General features: G+C 36.8%; 1 protein-coding gene across 2 annotated transcripts in view; it reads right to left on the minus strand.

The window, feature by feature from the left end:
* Positions 1 to 22,101, minus strand: part of unc-45 (unc-45 myosin chaperone) — a 368,157-nt gene that overhangs the window by 104,887 nt on the left and 241,169 nt on the right. For both annotated transcript variants that reach the window (XM_090393271.1, XM_090393270.1), the window contains exon 15: positions 19,448 to 19,563. In XM_090393271.1, the coding sequence (XP_090249397.1) occupies positions 19,448 to 19,563 (116 nt within the window). The remainder of the gene's footprint in view (positions 1 to 19,447; positions 19,564 to 22,101) is intronic.

A 22,101-nucleotide genomic window follows, 5' to 3' on the forward strand; every position in this document is an offset into this window, starting at 1 on the left:
TCTCTTATAACAGTATGCTACATCTACTTACCTGCTGCTCCAGATAACTTTCAGGATGTCTTTAATGACATTGCAGTAATCATTAGGGATGTGGAGTCAGTACATAAAACCTTCGACTCTGACTCCAAGTTTTCTAGCTATTTCTCTATTTAAGCCTAAAAGGGCTGGTTGTGAAAAAAAGGATATGGTTTTTAAACTTTTCTGGCATTATTGTTATGGTAACTTTATCAGATGTAAAGAATCTTGGTAGTTGTGCTTGGCCTCCAGTAGATTTTTGATCTTTCTTTAACCATGAAGTAGAGAATGTTTTTATTGCTATCTTTCTCATTCACAGCTTCTAACACTTTAGGATGAAAATGCTTCAAGTGTCTTTTTAGATTTGATACTCTTATAAGTGTATTTTTTTTTTTTTTTATCAGAACCACAAAAACTACTAATTTTTGCATCACATGCTTTTTTACAATCATCATCATCTATAATAGATGACACACATTATATTCCCATCTGTTGTTATTGTAAAGTGCTCAAAAATAGCAGACTTTGCTGACACTTTTTTTGCCATTGTGAATTTTTTCATGGGGTGCTGCTTTCACTAATATAATATATAAATTATCATCAAATGTTTTACTTTGAAATTGCAAATAACTTGAAATTAAAATATATCTGAAAATATACCTAAAAAAAAAAGTAAAAAGAAATATTACAATTCAAATTCATTAGGAGTCAGAGTCGGTACATTTTTGCAACTCTGATTATCATTCCCTTTACTTTTAATGAAGAATTTAAACAGACGCAACACACTGTGGGGTAGTCCCTATCAAAGAAAGAGTTGTTGAGCATATGCTCAACAACAATGATCTCTACCTCTTGAATACAGGAAGCAATACCATGTTCCATGTGCCTACTGAACATTTACTGCCATCAATTTTTTTGTCTGCTCACCCTCCCTTTTCTCACTCTTTTAGTGGGAACTGAGCAACCATTCAACTGGCTTGCCTTCTCTTAGGAGAATTCAATTCTGTGATGGCCAGCTCATTTCCTATCAGTGGTATAGAAATCATGACAGAATGTATTACACAAGATAACACAACTGCAATTCTCAAAACATCTAGTCAGTTTCCATATTTCTATTGAACTGATTGTACAGCAGCAAAGGAAGCACAGAAGAAAGCTTGGAGTATCTTCTGCAGACCCTACAACAAACCTCATTGCTTTCAATGTCTGAGTCCAAGAAAGACCCTGATCAGAGCCAAAAGGAATCATTGATCCAATACGCATCTTCGAGATATACCACCCAACAACTCTCCATCCTTGAACATAACAGATGGACAATGGTCAATACCTTTGGAGAGATTTTTGTTGAAACATCAGCAACATCATCTTATCCCCCAAAGTTCCTTAACCAAAATGTAAAACAGAAAAACAGCAATTCTGTTCTCTTTGAGCAGTATGAAGTATACAACAGGCTATTTACAGAATAATAAAAGAAGCTTTGCTTAAATGATGCCCAACTGCTGTTGGACCAAATAACATCCAATAAATGATGAAACAACTGTCACCAAATGTCAAGGATCAATTACTGTATCTATTCAACAGAATTTTTTGAGAATGTTTTTCCAGACATCTGACAAAAGGCAATTACTGTGGCATTTCGAAAGCCAGAGAAGAATCCAAAATCTCCAATAAGATATTTGCCAATAGCTCCAACTGTAAGATTCTAGAAAGAATGGTATTTTATTTCTGTAGAGAAACAAACTTTTTTCCAGAACACAATGTAGCTTCTGCAAATATCATTCAACACCTGATCATGTAATCCAACTGGAAACATCCTTCAAGATGCCTTCCTGCTTGGAAATTTGGAATGTTGAAAGTCTACACAATTTTGGTCTGAGAGAGAATATCCCTCTTTTTTATCAAGAAAGCTTTTTATTCAACTGAATCTTCCAAGTCTGAGTGGGAATGTGCTCGCCTGACTGTATATCCAAGACGAAAGAATCCTGCAACGTTCAGTTTTAAGTGTAATGCTTTTTTCAATCAAGGTTAACTCAATAACCAAATAACTGCTTCCAACTGGTTTTAACACTTGGTTTTTTATGTTTGTCTTTATGAATTTTTTGCCCTTGTTTTTTTACACAGGGATAACTAAGGGCTCAAAGCGAAATAACAAGGAGGGAGCCCTCCACATTGCCTTTAAGGAATGTAGAGAACCGAATGGAGCTTCCAAGCAAATGTCAATCCTCACCTTCACGTGGTCAGCCTAGTTAGTAGGAATCCACTGGATACTGAACAGATGTGGATGGGCTGGCAATATTCTCTACTGGCTTAAACCACAAATAATATGATGGTGGTGTATAACATGATGAAATTCATGCTGGCTGGGGTGCTACTTAGTTAAACAAGCTCCACTGTTTTCATCAGGGATCCAAGGCTGGCAGTGAAAAGTCAGCTACTGCAATAGACTCAAGCTCAACTTCTAGAAAAAGAAGAACAATAACAACAAACTCAAACATCAGAAGAACAGAAGATAGCAATCACCAAGATAAGGAGTATTAATGGAAATAAAATTGAGCTTGCAGAAGAACTGGACAAGTACCATGTGGACGTAATCAGCATCACTAAAACAAAGAACACAAATAAAGATGAGATCTTACTAAATAATAAGTGCAGGATGTTAGATTTAGGAAATTCATTCATTTTGTATGGCGATTCAACAGCCGTGAGCCCCTTTTACGGGGAGATACGGCACCACCTCAATCCCCCCCCTATTTTTATCTGGGCTTGGGACTGGCATAGCTGACAATTCAGAACTATGGCTGGAGGCATTGTCTTAAGTATTCCTGACTGTATCTGAAAACCCCCACATAAACTTGGGGGGGGGGGGAGCCTGTCCACGCCCAGGACCAGCTAACTAGGCTATGGCTGAGGAAGATCCTTAACTCCTCATGTCGTCGACGGGAATCGAACCTAGAACACTCCTTCCCCAGGCATATGGTTGCGAAGCGCATAGCCACTAAGCTAACCACGTGGACCTATATAGGAAATAATAGTCTAAGAAAGAAGTAAAGATATCATTCAACACAAACATTAAGATAAATTTCTTGATTGGAAGGCAGTTTCCACTAGAGTTATGTGGGCAAACTTCAAAATGAACAATGAAACTGATTTTTGCCTATGGTCTCGCAGAAAGTTCTCCTGATGAAGTGGAGGAATTTTATGAGTCACTGGAAGGGACAGCTGAAAGTTTTCTCTACTTTCTGTAGAGAAAATGGAAAACCTTATTGGAGATCTAAACAGCCAAGTAGGAAGTGAATCCCACCAAGCATATGGAAATGCTTTTAGAAAATTTGGAGAAAAGAACAAGGCTAATAATAATGGAAATCATCTGCTGGATTTCTGCTCAGGATATGGACTAGTAATTACTAACAACATATTCCAATATGCACAAATTTATATGGAGAGAAAACACACAATAAAAAAATTTCTCATCATCAAATTCCTGACATGTACCCTCAAGGGGTGTACAGGATATGATAGTACTACATGAAAAACTTACATTATTACTAACCCCCCACTCCCCCCAAATCAATCTGTTACTGTCAAGACTCAACGTTATAAGATCTGATATTTTTGTCTTCTAAGGTATTTTTTACTGTATCAATCCACCTATATCTTGGTCTTTTTCCTGCCAACCTGGCAGAGAACACTTGTTTTGCTAATCTTTCCTATCCCATTCTGTTTAAGTGACCATACCATCTGAGATTAGCTCTGCTAACACATATGGAGGCTATATCTTTATATAGCCTCCGTAGCGCAACTGGAAGAATGACGGTATATTGTGCCCTTCGACTGGAATAGGCCTAAGTTTGATTCTTGTCATGATGGGAGGAATCTTTATCTGGACGATTTCAATCGAAGGCGAGTTAGCCGATCTCATACGGAGGTAGCAGGATTTTTTTTCTCCTGGAAACTCTGTTTTTCATCCCGCATACAGACAAATCAGCCCTTCAGAACACACGCAATTTACAGACAAAAAATACTAGTTGTGGTGGTGGTGGTGGGGATAGATGGCGTTGATGGAGATGATTCGTAGTAGAGGTTCGGTGTAGTGGTTGAGACAGTTGTAGGTGTCCTCCCGCGATGAGTCTTCGGACTCCTTGGAGGTATCAGGAATAATAATAACAATAACACATTGCTGGATGGTAACAATGTCAGGTTCTTTACTAATATCCTCATTTTTAATATGATATTGACATTGATGCCATCTGTTCATGACCCTAATCTTTCTCAGCACTCTCATATCTGCAGTCTATAGTCTTTGGTCAAGTGTTTTACTTCTGACCCAGCTCTCAGATCCATAAGTTAAAACTGGTTTGAACACTGTCTTGTATACAGCTAATTTAGTGTTCCGACTAATTTCTCTCTCATTCCACATGAATTTATTCAACTGACTTCTTACCATACCAGCTTTGTTGATTCTGTTGTCTATTTCCATATTTAATTTACCAACATCACTAAAAATAGTGTCTGAAATGTTTTACTGGTTCTATAGGTTCTCCATTCAAAATGCAGTTGATATTTTCAATGCTTCTGCCTATTTTCATTGTCTTTGTCTTGTTATTGCTGACCTTCATACCATATCTATTACAACAGTTCTTCAATTTAGTCAGGAAATCTTGAACACTTGTACTGTATTTATTTAGAAGTATAACATCATCCGTATAGGGCTGTTCGATAAGTCCGTGCAAAGACTAAGAGATGGCACCACCAGTATGTATCAAGGTTATTTTTAGTTACTGGCAACTGTTGGAGAATAACACACTAAGTTTCAGTCAGATAGATCTATTACTCTGTGTTTGGTGTTCATTTGAATCGATCAAGTACCATGATTTGTGAAAAATGGATAAGAAAGAATTTTGTGTAGTGATTAAACATTACTTTCTGAAAGGCAAAATGGCTCAGGAAACGAAAGCTAAGCTTGATAAACATTATGGTGAGTCTGCATTTTCAATTATAACGGTTGATAAGTGGTTTAATAACTTTCGAAGTGGCCATATGACTACAAGTGACGCTGAATATTCCGGATGCCCCGTTGAGGTCACTACTCCAGAAATTATTGAAAAAATCCATGATACGGTGATGGATGATAGAAGAGCGAAGGTACGTGAAATTGCTAAGGCTGTGGGCATCTCAAATGACCGCATACATAATATTTTACATGAATATTTACATATGAGAAAACTATCTGCAAGATGGGTGCCACATTTGCTCACACTGGATCAAAAGCGTCAATGGGTGAACTGTTGCAAGGACAGCTTAAAGCTGTTTCAATGGAATCCTGAGGAATTTTTGTGTCGTTTTGTAACAGTGGACAAAACATAGATTCATTCATCACTACCAGCCTGAGATCAAGGAAGAGTCAAAACAATGGGTTGCAAGAGGGGAATCTGCACCAAGAAAGCGAAAACCGTTCCTTCAGGAGGACAGGTCATGGCTACCGTCTTCTGAGATGCTTGTGGCATAATATTCATAGACTTCTTGGAAAAGGACAAAACAATTACCGGAGTGTATTATGTGTCTTTGCTGGATCGTTTAAATAATAAAATAAAGGAAAAACGACAAAATTTGGTGAAAAAGAAGATTCCTTTTCACCACGAGAACGCACCCGCTCACTCTTCTGCAATTGTGACTACAAAATTGTTCGATTTACGCTACGGAGTCCTCCTCCCCCACTCCAGGTTTGGCTCCCTCGGACTACTATCTGTTTCCAAACATGAAAAAAAAAAAAGGCTGGCAGGAAAGAGATTTTTTTTATCAAACGATGAGGTGATTGCCGAAACAACTGCCTATTTTGAAGAGTTTGATAAATTATACTATATGGACGGGATCAAAAAACACACTTAGTCATTGGACTAAGTGTATTTTTCAACAAAGTCTCCTCAAAGGAGACTATGTTGAAAAATAAATGTTTGTCCTAAAAAAATTATGTTTTCTTCATTTTTGCATGGACTTATCAAACAACCCTCGTAAAGTAAAGAGTTGAGATTAACAACTCTTTACTTTACGAGGTTTAATATATCAGGTTTAATACCACTTTCCTTCATAATGTGATCCATATAGATAATGAATAACAGAGGGGATAATATACATCCTTCTCTGACACCAGATTTAACATTAAACCATCTTCCTGTACTTCAATTCTAACTGATGACTTACAACTCAAACAAAGACTAAGTATTGCTTGATATAATGCCCCATTGACACAATATAACTGTAGCATTTTGAATAGCTTCTCTCTTGACACCTTGTCATATGCCTTTTCCAGATCTACAAAACTTACAGATCTTTCTTATATATTTCCATGATTTCTCAACAATTTGTCATAAAGTGAAAATCTGATCCTGACAGCCTCCATATGGCCTGAATGCAGCTTGTTCTTCACCAAGCTTCCCTTCCATACAATCCTTCTCAACTGTTTCTTAAGTATATTTGCATAAATCTTACCAGGAACACTCAGTAGGGAAATACCTCTGTAATTAACACATTCAGTTTTATTTCCCTTTTTATACACACATGGACAAAGAAATTAGCGCACCTGGAAGAAAACATGGTACAACGGCAAAACTAAGCAAATAGCTAGGGTGTGGGGTGGTATGCAAATGATCCAAGTTTGGTGCGATTGCGCATGCCCACACACCCTGCAGTGGTGCTGTAAGCATGAATCAGCAGCCTTATAAAGCCGGTGTGTAGTCGATTAAAGCGAAAAGCACTGGCCGGCGCAAGCTAGAATACAGAGTGACAATAATGCCAGATACACGCCAGAGACGTCGATTTAAGCAACTTATGGACTTTGACAGAGCATGATCATTGGCCTGAAAACAGGAGGATGGTTGGTCTGCTGTATAGGCGTGCACATGAACCGTTCACCATACTGTCTGACAGTGTTGGGAGCTGTGGACACGTTCCGGCACTGCCACATGGCAGAGCGGCACTTCGACGGGTTGTGCGGCAAGCACGGAGGGATCCCAAGGTGACCCGGTCCACTATACAGGCAGATGCAGGGGCTCCTGTGTGCCCACGAACATTTCCCGACACCTTGTGGAGGCGAATCTACGATCCTAGCGCCCCTTACGTGTGCTCCCATTAACACCGCCGACTCCATTTGCAGTGGTGCCAGGCGAGACCGACGTTGAACACCACAGACTGGCGATGTGTGGTCTTCAGCGAGTGCCGCTTCGTCTTGGAGACAGATGATCATCATGTCCGGGTGTGGAGGAACTCCTGGTCAAGGACACAATAATACCTCGATATCGAGCGCCACACCTCCCACACTGCAGGCATTATGATCTGGGGAGCCATAGCCTATGATAGCCAATCACCTTCTCGTAGTGGTAAGTGGCAGCAGTATGTGGACGACATCCTATGGCCCATGTTCTCCCAGTCCTGGCCGGGATACCAGGAGCGCTATACCAGCAGGATAATGCCTGTTCACACACGGCTTGGGTTGCCGAGGCCTGCTTATGTCATGTACAGACACTTCTATGGCCTGTCCGCTCCCCGGACTTGTTCCCTATAGAGCATGTTTGAGAGCAGCTGAAATGCCAGCTCCCACCGTGCCGCAATATCCAGGATTTGGAGCACAGTGTCCAACACGTGTAGGCCAATGTGCTGCAGGACAACACCAGGCATCTGTTCGCCACCATGCCAGACCGTATTGCAGCATGTAACGTGCGCTATTGATGATGACCGGATTGCATACTACAGATTCCTTTGTAATTGTCCTTCAGCTCTGTTTTTGCCATCATGTGCATCACTCACCTGTATGATTACACCAATAAAATTTCAATTGAATCCTATGCTTCCTTCTTGGTGTGCTAATTTCTTTGTCATTGTGTGTGTGTGTGTGTGTGTGTGTGTGTGTGTGTGTGTGTATGGGTACTATGAGAGCTATACTCCAATCATCTGGAATTCGTCCCTCTGTCAGTCCTTCTGAACTATGCACTGCATAGCTCAGGAGGCCTGGACAGGATCTGAGCATTTCTGGTTGAATATCATCTTCTTCAGCTTCTTTTCCACATTTCAGGCTTTTGATGGCTTTTTCTACTTCAAGTATCGATCTGTATTCCTGATCGCATGCCTGTTGAGTATTTTTTTACTACTGTGATGTCACTGATTGTTTCATTTAGCAATTTTTCGAAGTAAATGTCCATGAGGTTGGCCAAGTGGCTATACGCTTCGCAACATGGGTAAGGAGTGTCTTTCTTACATGTTATTCTTTTCAATATGAAATTCAATTTTATCCTGCTCAAGACTGAATGGTGATCACTTCCAATTTCAAATCCTCTGTACACTCTGGTGTCCTGTACCAGGGAGAAAACATCACTATTACATAACAGTCAATGAGACTTCTCTTATTCTTTGCCTCTTCTCTCCATGTGAATTTGTGTACATTTTTATGATGGAACATTGTGTTAGTAATAACCAGTCCATGTCCTGAGCAGAAATCCAACAGGTGTTTGCCATTATTATTAGCTTTGCTCTTTTCTCCAAATTTTCCCAAAATATTTCTGTATGTCTGACAATCATTTCCTACTCTCTATTTAGATCTCTAACAAGGACCAACCTTTCCTTTTTCATTGTGTCAGTTGCTTTCTCTAAAGCCTCAAAAAATTCCCCCACTTCTGCCTTAATAGAACCTTCTGTGGGACCATAGGCACAAATAAGTCTCATTGTCAAGTTCCCCATTCTCATATTTGCCCACATCACTCTACTTGATATCACTACTCCTTTTCCCTGATTGTTATTGCCTGAATATAATATTTTGTATTTATTGCTTAGAAAGATCTCACCAATTTTTGTATTTTTTTTTTGCTTGTTTCAGTCACCCCTATTATATCAATCTTGTACCTATCCAATTCCTCAGCCAGCTCCATTTCTTTACCATTCAGACTTCTTATATTGATAGTACCAATCTTGAACTCTGGTGATGTTGAGTTCAGGTGTGTTTCAGGATTTGTTCCAGTAGTTGACTTTTTTGCTATTCACTCTGGTTCCCTGGTGAAAACAATGGGGACCTTGTTTAACCGGGCAACACCCCAGCCAGCATGAAATTTTGTCATGCTGTATACCATCATTTTATATTGTGGTTTAAGCATAAGAATACAATTTGGTTGGCTAAATCCCAAACTTCCTGCCCATCCTCCTTGTTCAGTATCCAGGTAGATACTGAACGGGGAGTGCCACAAAAAAAAAAAAGAGGTGAGGATTGGACATTAGGTCAGAAGCCCTGGTTGGTTCTCCATATTCCTTTAAAACTTTATGGAGATCTCCACTCAGTTATACAGCTTTGACCCTTATGCACCCCCTGTGTGTATGTGTATATATATATATATATATATATATATATATTTTTTTTTTTTTTAATTTTTTTTTTCCCAACATAAAAGCAGTAAATATTGTATAGTTCCGAGAGAGAGAAATACTCTGATCACTGACATAATGTGTATTACGAACAGAACATTATCCATTCTCAAAGTCAAAATAAAGGATCAGATCATCCAGGAAAAATGACTTTTTTTTTATTTTATTTATATTCTGACATTCAACTTGATCATAAACACATACTGCACTATGAACAATTTTAAAACACAATAAAAACAGATCAATTCAACTTTACTGAACATTTTACTAATGACAGCAAAAAATAAATTGCCATATGTACCAAAATCATTTGGTTTGGTTGGAATCACCTCCAAAGGAATTAAGGCCATGAGGCCAATATCACAGCAATGTCCATTAACTGTGATGTATTCTCTCACTATTCTAGTTTAGTAGAATGAACAATCCTTCCACTTCAGCATTAGGCCAACTCACTCACCTTCAGCTGAACTACCATTTATTAAAAACAAAATAAAAAAAAAGTTTCTGACTCCTGGACAGGGCACAAACCTGTCTTGTAAACAAAAGCAAATTTGTTTTCCTAGGCATTACCACACAGAGCTATAGATTCCCTGAATATTTATTCAGAAATCTTAAATTAAAAATCTTATTGTCTACTTTATAAACAAAAATCAAGCTTTATTATTATTGTAAATGTGAAACCTTCAGTTTATTAAATAAGTCTTTCACAGAATAAATCTGTAAAACAGCAACTATCACAGAATGATAAAATACGACTCTTCACTGAAACTTTAAAATGACAACGTGAGCTTCAAAATGTCTAAATAGAATCGCTCTTGCATTTGTTGTGGAGTAGAACTGCCAATTTTTGATGTCGACCTCACATATTGATACCTTATCTGGAGGATGGAAAAAAAACAATAAAAACAAAAACAAAAAAAAAACAATAAAAAGCAACTTGCATAACAAATTCAATGCACTCACAAATGCTAAAAGCCAAAAGTACCAAGATGAAACAGAAAGTTAATTAATCCCAAATACTACACATGCTATGGCTGACTACTTCTCATTGACTATGATATTATTGATAGTGATATCTTCATGCAGTTTCAGGATACAAGAGTGCACAGAGGATTTGAAATTGGAAGTGACCATCACTTAGTTTTAAGTAGAATAAAACTGAATAGCACATTAAAAAGAACAGTACATAAAAAAGATTTAAAGAGCAGCTTCTAGAGGTTTAGAACTTTAGACTCAACTATACAAACATTACTGGATTGAAGAAAGAATAAAACAGTTCAAAAAAAAAGAATCAAACCTTTCTTAGTGGCAAATTCTGAAGAAAACATAGATTGATTCAGCTAGGGAAGCATATGGTCTACAAGAATAGAAAAATAAGAATGACGTGGACACAAGAAGCTAAAGAAGCAGTGCTGGAAAAGAAGAAAGCATACCAAAAGTTCCCAGCAAATAAATCAAGAGATGCTCTAAAAGAAATACAGAGAAAAATGTAAGAGAGAGATAAGTTATGTGTGAAAATAGCTAAACAAAAGTAGTGGAAAGACTTCAGTAAGAATGCAGAAGGTAAATATCAGGTAGGTGGCAAAATGTTCTGGAGGCCATTGAAAAAGCTCAGAAATGGAGGAAAGAGTACTGTAAAAGAAATCAACGATGATAAAGGTAACATGAAAACTGAAGATAAGGATATTTAAATGTGTGGAGTAATTACTTTGAAAGACTGTTAAATGAAACAAGCAGCAACAAAACCACAGTAAAAAAAAAAAAAAAAAGAGAAATGCAAAAACAGGAGTGCATATCAATATTTCAGGTAGAAAAGGCCATCAAAAACTTGAAATGTGGAAAGGCAGCTGGAAAATATGATATTGGATCAGAAATGCTCAGCAAAATTCCTTTGAGATACACTGCATAATTCAGAGGGCCTGGTCAGAAGATCGAATTCCAGATAAGTGGAGTAAGGCTCTCATAGTACCCATCTATCAAAAAGAGAATAAAGCTGAATGTGAGAATTACAAAGGAATTTCTCTACTAATTGTTCCAGGTAAGATTTAGGCAGGTACTTGAAAAGAGGATGACAAAGAACTGCAGAAGAAAAACTGGAAGAAGAACAGGCTGGATTCAGGATAGTTGAGAAATCATGGGATTATGACACGTATCTGTATTCAAGTTTTGTAGACCTGGAAAAGGCATAGTGCACCTTGTTCTATGCCCTTTCAAAACACTACAATTATATTGGATAAATAGAATCTATATTTAAATAGATAACATTTAAATGAATAATCTATATTTAAGATGTAAGTCAATAGATAGAATTGAATGAAATACAGGAAGATGGTTTGAAGTAAAATCAGGGATAAGGATGTACATTATGTTGAACTATTATTCATCATTTATATAAGCTGGCATGGTGGGGAGCCAGTTGAATAAATTTATATGGAATAAGAGAGAAATTAGTCAAAACACTAAACTTGCAGTATATACGACAGTGTTGAAACCAGTTTTAAGTTATGGATCTGAAAGTTGGGTTAGAAATAAAGCACTTGATCAAAGATTAGAGACCACAGATATGAGAGTTCTTAGAAAAATTAGAGGCCTGAACAGTTCAGATGACATCAATGGCAGAATTAAAGTAAAAATGAAGACAATAGGAAGGAACTTGATACTGTTTGCCTTCAATAATGTGTGAGCACAGCTAATCTAAGATGGTATGGTCACTTAAATAGAATGTGTGAGGAAAGGTTAGCAAAACAGGTGTTTGATGGAATGTTGGCAGAAAAAATTCCAGAGGAAGACAAAGGTCTAGGTGGATTGATTCCATCAGAAGTACCTTAGAAGAAAGAAATGCTAGATATCAGAATATTAGAGTGCTGACAAGTAACAGACTTGTCAGCACTCCAAAGAAAATTTGGAAAAAAACTGTTGATAGGAGATTAGTAATAATATAAAGTTAATGTTACACTGTCATAACAGTCTGAATACCCCTTGAGGGTACATAAGTGGAATTTGATGATGTTTTTATACAACTTTTACATTTGGTTTTATACACCTTCTACATTTGTTTTACCTACACAGATGTTTATACTTGTTTATGCCTTTTATTCAATATCTTGTACTGCTGAGACATGTTCTGTTGGTATGACCTCTGCTGTACTTGCACCATTAAACCTCAAACCAAACCAAGCTCTATCTGCATCAACTCAAACTCAACATAACTACAGGTACATGAACCAGTACTTCAAAAAACATCTGCACTGAATAATTATAAAGATGATGATTCCTTCAGAACAATGCATAGGGCTCACATAATGTGGTAATATCCAAGGTAAACTTTACAACCTAACTGAGAAATTCCATCCCACCCTCAATAATTTTGTGTCCAACAAATAACTATGAATAAGCATGCATTGGATACTGAGGTGAATGATTTCTTTGCTTCTAAATATCAAGAGTTTTATAGGAGCAGTGTGTTTAAAAACTTGCATATCTTGCTAGAAAAGGGTTACAGTTTGGGAGGACATGTAATTTAACTAATAAAATTTTTTGTTTATTTATTTATATTTATTATTACATAAAACTGCCATAAATTGTTTTATCACCTGATTTTATATATACTGTATGTGTGTGTATATATATATGTATATATATATATATTAAAAAGAACGGAATGACAAACTGAGAGCAAAGGAAAATGGTTTAATAGTATCACATGACTAGTTTCAGCTTTTTACAGCCTTCTTCAGGTGTTTTCATAAAAGAAAAGAAAAAATATTAAACATTGAAGATAAAAAACTGCGAACAGCACAGGAATGTCACTATACATATTCAATGTGAAAACGTTGTAGTAAACGTATTCAAAGCTGTTCCTTCATTGGTTGAGTGCATGCGTATAACATCTCGTGAGCGCCAGTATTTGATCACAGCAGCATGACAGTCTGGGAGGTTGTAGCTTAAATTATTATTTAAATGTACAGGGTTGAGGATGATTTATCTAGATTCTACAATTTTTCTCTACAATTCGTCATGGCAATGGAAAATGTTGTTAGATCTATCACAAAGGATTATATGACTATGGTTTTCATAATCAGAATCGGCGGAAGAAAGGATATGGCTGGATAAAGCACTGGCAAGTGTTCTCTTGTAAGCGATGTCCCTCCTGTGCTCCTCCATACGCAATTCAATAGACTTATCCATCTGGCCAAAGTAAGGAATGTCACAGTCACACCATATCTTGTACACACTGGGATGTTTTAGATTGTAATGGCTAGGCTTTGGACGGCCCACTAGAGAGTGGATCTTAGGAAGCAGAGTGAATAAAGTTCTAATGTTATAAGACTATTACACTTTTTTATAAAATCTTTATCAAGTAGCTTTATTTTTATCCTCCTACATGTTTCGCCAATCTGTTTCTATTGGCATCCTCAGGGAATACAAATCAGTAAGCACAAAATGAAGGTTACAGACTAGGTTATAACCGATGGTTCTAAATCATACAAAAATTGGTATTGTGCGTGACAATGTGCGTGTCTCGTTAACGTGATTTATTCGTGATGACTCATGACGTAATTGTTATGATTATATGACTATGGTTTTCATAATCAGAATCGGCGGAAGAAAGGATATGGCTGGATAAAGCACTGGCAAGTGTTCTCTTGTAAGCGATGTCCCTCCTGTGCTCCTCCATACGCAATTCAATAGACTTATCCATCTGGCCAAAGTAAGGAATGTCACAGTCACACCATATCTTGTACACACTGGGATGTTTTAGATTGTAATGGCTAGGCTTTGGACGGCCCACTAGAGAGTGGATCTTAGGAAGCAGAGTGAATAAAGTTCTAATGTTATAAGACTATTACACTTTTTTATAAAATCTTTATCAAGTAGCTTTATTTTTATCCTCCTACATGTTTCGCCAATCTGTTTCTATTGGCATCCTCAGGGAATACAAATCAGTAAGCACAAAATGAAGGTTACAGACTAGGTTATAACCGATGGTTCTAAATCATACAAAAATTGGTATTGTGCGTGACAATGTGCGTGTCTCGTTAACGTGATTTATTCGTGATGACTCATGACGTAATTGTTATGAAAGTTCATTTCTTTGATGTTTAATGATCTGACAAAAGTTTTCCAAATTTCTGGTAAAATTAGACCTTGATTCTTGTTTAGGTTTTCAGTTTTACGGGCGACTGTAGCTGCTTCTTTAAAGGTTCTTGAATGGTAGTTATCTTCTATGTATGGCATAAGGCTCTTATCCCACTCAATGTGATGGTTAGTAGAGGCAAAGTGGCATGAAAGGCCTGAAATGTCTTGTCTGTTATTTCTGACATATCCTATGTGTTCTTTCTTTCTCGTTTCGAAGCTTCTAGATGCCTGACCTACGTAACTAATACCACATGAGCAAGGAATATTATATACTCCAGAGTATTTGTAGAATGGGTGAGGATCTTTCGGTGATCTTAAAAATTTCCGAATAGTATTGATTGGTTTGAATGCCACTCTGATCTTGTATGGTTTTAAAAGGTTAGCTAATTTTTTGGAAAGGTTGTTGACAAAAGGAATTGTAATTGTACTGATGTATTGGACGTCATCACATTCTCGATGTGGTATATCAGTAAATAGAATCTTGTTATAGAGTCTTTTAGGGTAACCATTTAAAGAAAGTTCTCTGGATATTGTGGTTAATTCTGTTAGTAGGTCATCCTTGTCTGTCGTATACTGTATAGCTCTTTTCTTGAGACTATGGATAATGCTGAGTTTCTGAGCTATGTGATGAGCTGAGTTGAAATGGAGGTAACGTCCAGTATTTGTAGGTTTTCGGTATACAGATAGGTTGATACTATTATTGGATTGGCAGAGAACACTTGTTTTGCTAATCTTTCCTCGCCCATTCTGTTTAAGTGACCATACCACTTGAGATTAGCTTTGCTAATGCATTCCTGGATGCTGACAATGTCAAGTTCTTTCCTAATATCCTCATTTTTAATATGATATTGCCATTGATGCCATCTGTTCATGCCTATAATCTTTCTCAGGACTCTCATATCTGCGGTCTCTAGTCTTTGGTCAAGTGTTTTACTTCTGACCCAGCTCTCAGATCCATAAGTTAAAACTGGTTTGAACACTGTCTTGTATACAGCTAATTTAGTGTTGCGACTAATTTCTCTCTTATTCTATATGAATTTATTCAATTGACTTCCCACCATACCAGCTTTGCTGATTCTGTTGTCTATTTCTATATTTAATTTACCATCTTCAGTAAAAATCGTGCCTAAATAGCTGAAATGTTTTACTTGTTCCACAGGTTCTCCATTCACAACACAGTTGATATTTTCAATGATTCTGCCTATTTTCATTGTCTTTGTCTTTTTATTGCTGACCTTCATACCATATCTATTACAACAGCTATTCAATTTAGTCAGAGAATCTTGCAGACTTGTAGCGGATTTATTTAGAAGTATAACATCATCTGCATAAAGCAAAGAGCTGACATTAACATCTCCAATTTTGATATCATGTTTAATACCACTTTCCTTCATAATGTGATCCATATAGATAATGAATAACAGAGGGGATAATGTACATCCTTGTCTCACACCAGATTTAACATTAAACCATCTTCCTGTACTTCCTTCAATTCTAACTGCTGACTTACAACTCAAATAAAGACTAAGTATTGCTTGATATAATGCCCCATTGACACCATATAACTGCAGCGTATTGAATAGCTTCTCTCTTGGCACCTTGTCATATGCCTTTTCCAGATCGACAAAACTTAAATACAGATCTTTGTTATATTTCCATGCTTTCTCGACTATTTGTCGTAAAGTGAAGATCTGATCCTGACAGCCTCTATTTGGCCTGAATCCAGCTTGTTCTTCACCAAGCTTTTCTTCCACAATTCTTCTCAACCGTTTCTCAAGTATACTTGCATAGATCTTGCCAGGAACACTCAGTAGGGAAATACCTCTGTAATTCTCACATGCAGTTTTATTTCCCTTTTTATATATGGGTACTATGAGAGCTCTACTCCAATCATCGGGAATTCGTCCCTCTGTCCAGGCTTTCTGAACTATGCAGTGCAGCCACTGTAAGACTCTTATACCACCATACTTCAGCATTTCTGGTCGAATATCATCTACTCCTGCTGCCTTTCCACATTTCAAGCCTTTGATGGCTTTTTCTACTTCAAGTATGGATATGTATTCCTGACTGCATGCCTGGTCAGTATTTTTTACCACTGTGCTGTCATCACTGCTTGTTTCATTTAGCAGTTTTTCAAAGTAATTACTCCATACTTCAAGGATATCTTTTTCTCCCATTTTCATGTCACCTTTATCATCTCTAATTCCTTTTATAGCACTCTTTCCTCCATTCTTAAGCTTCTTCAACAACCTCCAGAATATTTTGCCACCTTCTTGATATTTATTTTCTATATTCTTGGCAAAGTCCTCCCATAACTTTTGTTTAGCTAGTTTTACACAGTGCTTAGCATTCTTGCATTTGTCTCTATATTCTCTAAGAGCACAAGCTGACTTATTTGACAGGAACTTTTGGTATGCTTTCTTCTTTTCCTTCACTGCCTCTTCAACTTCCTGTGTCCACCAGGGAGTTCTGATTTTTTTATCCTTACAGACAGCCTCACCACATGCCTCTCTGGCAGAATCAATCAATGTTTTCTTCAGAGTTTCCCACTGAATCTCCAAGGTTTGATTCATGTTCTCAAACTCTCATTTTTTCTTCAATAATCTTTGTGTATTTTAGTCTACAGCTCACATCTGAGAGCTGCTCAACTTTTATTCGCTTTAAAACTTTCTTACATTCTTTTTATTCTTTTCATTCTTTTCAATATGAAATTCAATTTTATCCTGATCAAGACTAAATAGTGATCACTTCCAATTTCAAATCCTCTGTACACTCTGGTGTCCTGCACCAGGGAGAAAACATCACTATCAACAATAACATAGTCAATGAGACTTTTCTTATTCCTAGCCTCTTCTCTCCATGTGAATTTGTGCACATTTTTATGTTGGAACATGGTGTTAGTAATAACCAGTCCATGTCCTGAGCAGAAATCCAACAGGTATTTGCCATTATTATTAGCTTTGCTCTTTTCTCCAAATTTTCCCAAAATACTTTTATATGTCTCACAATCATTTCCTACTTCGTTATTTAGATCACCAACAAGGACCAACTTTTCCTTTTTCATTGTGTCAGTTGCTTTTTCTAAAGCCTCAAAAAATTCCTCCACTTCTACCTTAGTAGAACCTTCTGTGGGACCATAGGCACAAATAAATCTCATTGTCCAGTTCCACATTCTCATATTTGCCCACATTACTCTACTTGAGACTGACTGCCATTCAAGAAGATTAGCCTCGTATTTTGTGTTGAATACTATGGCTACTCCTTCTTTTCCTTGATTGTCATTGCCTGAATATAACATTTTGTATTTATTGCTCAGAAAGATCTCACCAGTTTAGGTCTTTTTTGTTTCAGTCACCCCTATTATATCGATCTGGTACTTATCTAATTCCTCAGCTAGCTCCATTTCTTTGCCATTCAGGATTCTTACGTTGATGGTACCGATCTTTAACTCTGGTGATGTTGAGTTGGGATTTATTTTCAGATTTGTTCCAGTAGCTGACTTTTCGCTGTTCGCCCTTGTTCCCTGGCGAAAACAACGGGGGCCTTGTTTAACCGGGCGACGCCCCAGCTGGCATGAAATTTTGTCATGTTGTACCATCATTCTATATTTTGGTTTAACCAATAAGAATACAATTTGGTCGGCTAAATCCCAAATTGCCAGCCCATCCTCGTCCGTTCAGTATCCAAGTAGATACCCAACAGGGCATCACGAGAAGGTGAGGATTGGACATCAGGTCAGAAGCCCTGGTCGGTTCTCTGCATTCCTTTAAAGGCCATGTGGAGGTCTCCTCTCAGTTATACAGCTTTGACCCTTAAGCACCCCCTACACACACCAATAGATATCTCCACAGTCAGTCCCATCATTTCCCACCTCGGAAACTTGGAATTATTTCTACTTTGGGACATAGAGCTCGCTCTCTTCTTGAGGACCCAGATGAACTTCATAAAGAAATCAATTTTCTTAGATCTACTTTCATACTGAATGGTTATTCTCAAAAAATTACTAAAAAATACCTTTTTAATTCCTCCTAGTCGCCGTTCTGAAGGCAATATATCTATACCATACATAAGCTCAGTCTCTCAAAAATTAGCCAAGGTTCTCAAAAAATATAACGTTAGAACTTTATTCACTCTGTTTCCTAAGATCTGCTGTCTAGTGAGCCGTCCAAAGCTTAGCCATCACAATCTAAAATATCCCAGTGTGTACAAGATATGGTGTGACTGCGACATTCCTTACTTTGGCCAGATGGATAAGTCTATTGAATTGCGAACGGAGGAACACAGGAGGGACATCACTTACAAGAGAACACTTGCCAGTGCTTTATTCAGCCATATCCTTTGTTCGGCTGATTCTGATGATGAAAACCATAGTCATACAATCCTTTGGGATAGATCTATCAACATTTTCCATTGCCATGACGAATTGGAGAGAAAAATTGTAGAATCTAGATAAATCATCCTCAAACCTGTACATTTAAATAATAATTTAAGCTACAACTTCCCAGACTCTTATGCAGCTGTGATCAAATACTGGCACTCATGAGATGCTATACGCATGCACTCAACCAACAATGTGGCCAACGAAGGAACAGCTTTGAATACGTTTACTACAATGTTTTCACGTTAAATATGTATAGTGACTTTCCTGTGCTGTTCGCAGTTTTTTATCTTCAATGTTTAATGTTTTTTCTTTTCTTTTATGAAAATACCTGAAAAAGGCTGTAAAAAGCCGAAACTAGTCGTGTGATACTATTAAACCATTTTCCTTTGCTCTGTTAATGTCATTCAATTCTTTTTAAAAAATATGTTTTACAACCTCAATGCATATATATATATATATATATATATATATATATATATATATAGGTGTGCTATCTCTATATATAAATACCTGGCTATCATTTCTTTGCTACTTTTACTTTCAGTTTTAGACAGTGCAACCAAAGCAGTTGTAACTCCTGATTCAACTAAAATCTTTGATCTTCTGTCCACGTAATATTTACTATCCTAGAAGTAACATCATGATATTTATATTCAGTAAATCAAGGTGCAAAAAAGCAAATAAATAATGAAGCTAGTAATCTTTTATGTCAGTAATCCTACTAACAACATTAATTAATTAATTAATTTTACATAACTAATTTTACATAACTTGTGTTTACATAACTAATTAATTAATTAATTAATTAGTTATGTAAACACAAGAAAAGTGTTTCAGAAGATTGAGTGCTGGCCTGATTGGCCAAGTGAGTAGAGTATCTGCTGTCCAGTCAAAAGGGTGCGGCTTCAAATCCTGCCATGGGCATTGATGTTTGTGATTGTCTGTGAAAATACTAGTGCTGGTGGTCAGCAGTAGATGGCATTGGTGTAGATGATGAAAGTAGTTGCGGTTCGTTATAGTTGGTGGATTGAGTGGTGGAGATGGAGAGTTGTGGAGTAGGTGCCCTCCCTCGATGAGTCTCTGGACTCCCTGGAGGTGTCATGTAATAATAATAATAATAATTGACTCACATGGGCAAGATAGTTCCTTTATTTCCTTGATGGTAACTGAATACAAAACTCTATATATAATAAACCAGTTTTGGTTGAGTGAAATGATATCATTGAAAACAAAATAAGTGAGCCATCTATAACTTAATAGTAAGATAATTGGTATTACTGGGGGGGGGGATTAAAGAGCAAAATGATGAGCCCTTTGGCACGTGCTGAAGGGTAAGTCAGCATAGAAAGCTGACTTGGGAAGCTGCAAAATTGTATCATATTTCAAAAAAAAAAAAAGAAAAAGAAAAAAGTAGATGTTGCATACACTGTATTACTATCTTTATTCTCTTTTCTGCTAAAAAATAATGACAAATATATATTCAGTCAACATTCAATGACACCATAAATGAAATTAATTCAATCCAGCAAACTATTTAAATGGTCTTTTACAAGTTCACTATAGTGCAAGTTGGCTATATAGAAAAAATAGTTATTCTTGATTAAACTCACTGAGTTCTTCACTTTAGCTTAGAGACAAATCCAAACAGTTTCATAAACTACAGTTTGAAAACTGAATTTAAATAGCTACAAGAATCTTTATGTGTGGGATTGCTAAAGAATTAAAGCTAGAAAACTGGAAAAGACTGCCACATAGCCTTCTAAGAAATGCAGAGAACAGACTGGGACTTCTGACTTAATGTCCAAACCTCATTTTCTGGTGTTTATACCCTATTAGTTGGTATTTACCTGGATGCTGAATGAATGAGGATTGGCTGGCAATTTAGAATTTAGTGAAATAATCAAAACAAAATGATGAAATAACTTAATGAAATTCCGAGCCACCTGGAGCATTGCCTGGTTAAACAAAACCCAGCTGTTTTCATCAGGAACCACAGAAAACAGTGCAAGGTCTGCCACAGGAACAAACTCCAACTCAACATCAGCAGAATTGCAAGATAGGCACCATAAACATCAGAAGTATCCATAGAAAAGAAGTGGGAACTGTAGAAGCATCACAGAAGTACAATGTTGACATAATTGATATAAGTGAAACAAAGAAGACAAAAACAAATGAGATTCTACTAAATAAGAAATATTAAATATTAAATGCAGACAATAATGTTCAAAGAAAGGAAATAATACTGAATATCAGACAATACCAAGTAAAGTTGGGCTTTACTTGATATTGTCTTTGGCAACATCAAAATGGGGAACTGGACAATGGTAGTCATTTCTATGATTCCAAAGAGGTTTTCACTAAGGAAGAAGTGGAGAAGATTTTGAGTCAGTGGACCAGCAGGCTGATAAAAAACAAATACTACTAATAATAAAAAGATAAGCTGTGTTGATGAAAACTAAACAGCAGAGTAGGAAATGAATACTAGACATACAGAAATGTTTTGAGAAAAATTGGAGGGAAAAACAAAGCTAATAATAATGGTAAGCCTCTGCTAGATTTCTATTCATGACATGAACTAATTATTACTAACACCATGTTCCAACATAAAAATGTCCACAAATTCACATGGAGAGAAGACACAGAAATAACAGTCTCAATGACAATGTTATTGTTGGTAGCAAGATCTTCATACTAGGTCAAGAATGTCTCTTGTATAAGAGTATATATAAGAGATTTGAAATAGGAAGTGATTCCCGTTTAGTTTTCAGCAGAATAAAATTGAATATCATACTGAAAAGAAGAGTGTTTAATTTCTTATACTCCCTTCTTTTCAGTATGATATTCAATTATATCCTGCTTTTAATCTGTTTTGAAAATAATCAAAATATGGGGAAAAAGAAAATATACCAAAACTTCCAAGCACACAAATCAGCAAGTTCAATGAGAGAGCACAGGGAAAATGTAAGAAATTGAAGCCATGTGTAAAAACAGCTAAACAATGTCATGGAAACATTTTAGAAAGAGAATACAGAAATTAAATATCAGAAAGGTAGAAACATTTTCTGGAGGCTATTGAAAAGCTCATAAAAGGAAAAAGATTGCTAAATGAAACAAGCAGTGACAGCACTGTGGTAGAAAACATTAAACATATGAAGTATATCAAC

This window comes from Typopeltis vanoorti, chromosome 5 (assembly GCF_054136105.1).
Source record: "Typopeltis vanoorti isolate ZY-2024b chromosome 5, IOZ_Tvanoo_1.0, whole genome shotgun sequence".
In the NCBI taxonomy this organism is placed as follows: domain Eukaryota; kingdom Metazoa; phylum Arthropoda; class Arachnida; order Uropygi; family Thelyphonidae; genus Typopeltis; species Typopeltis vanoorti.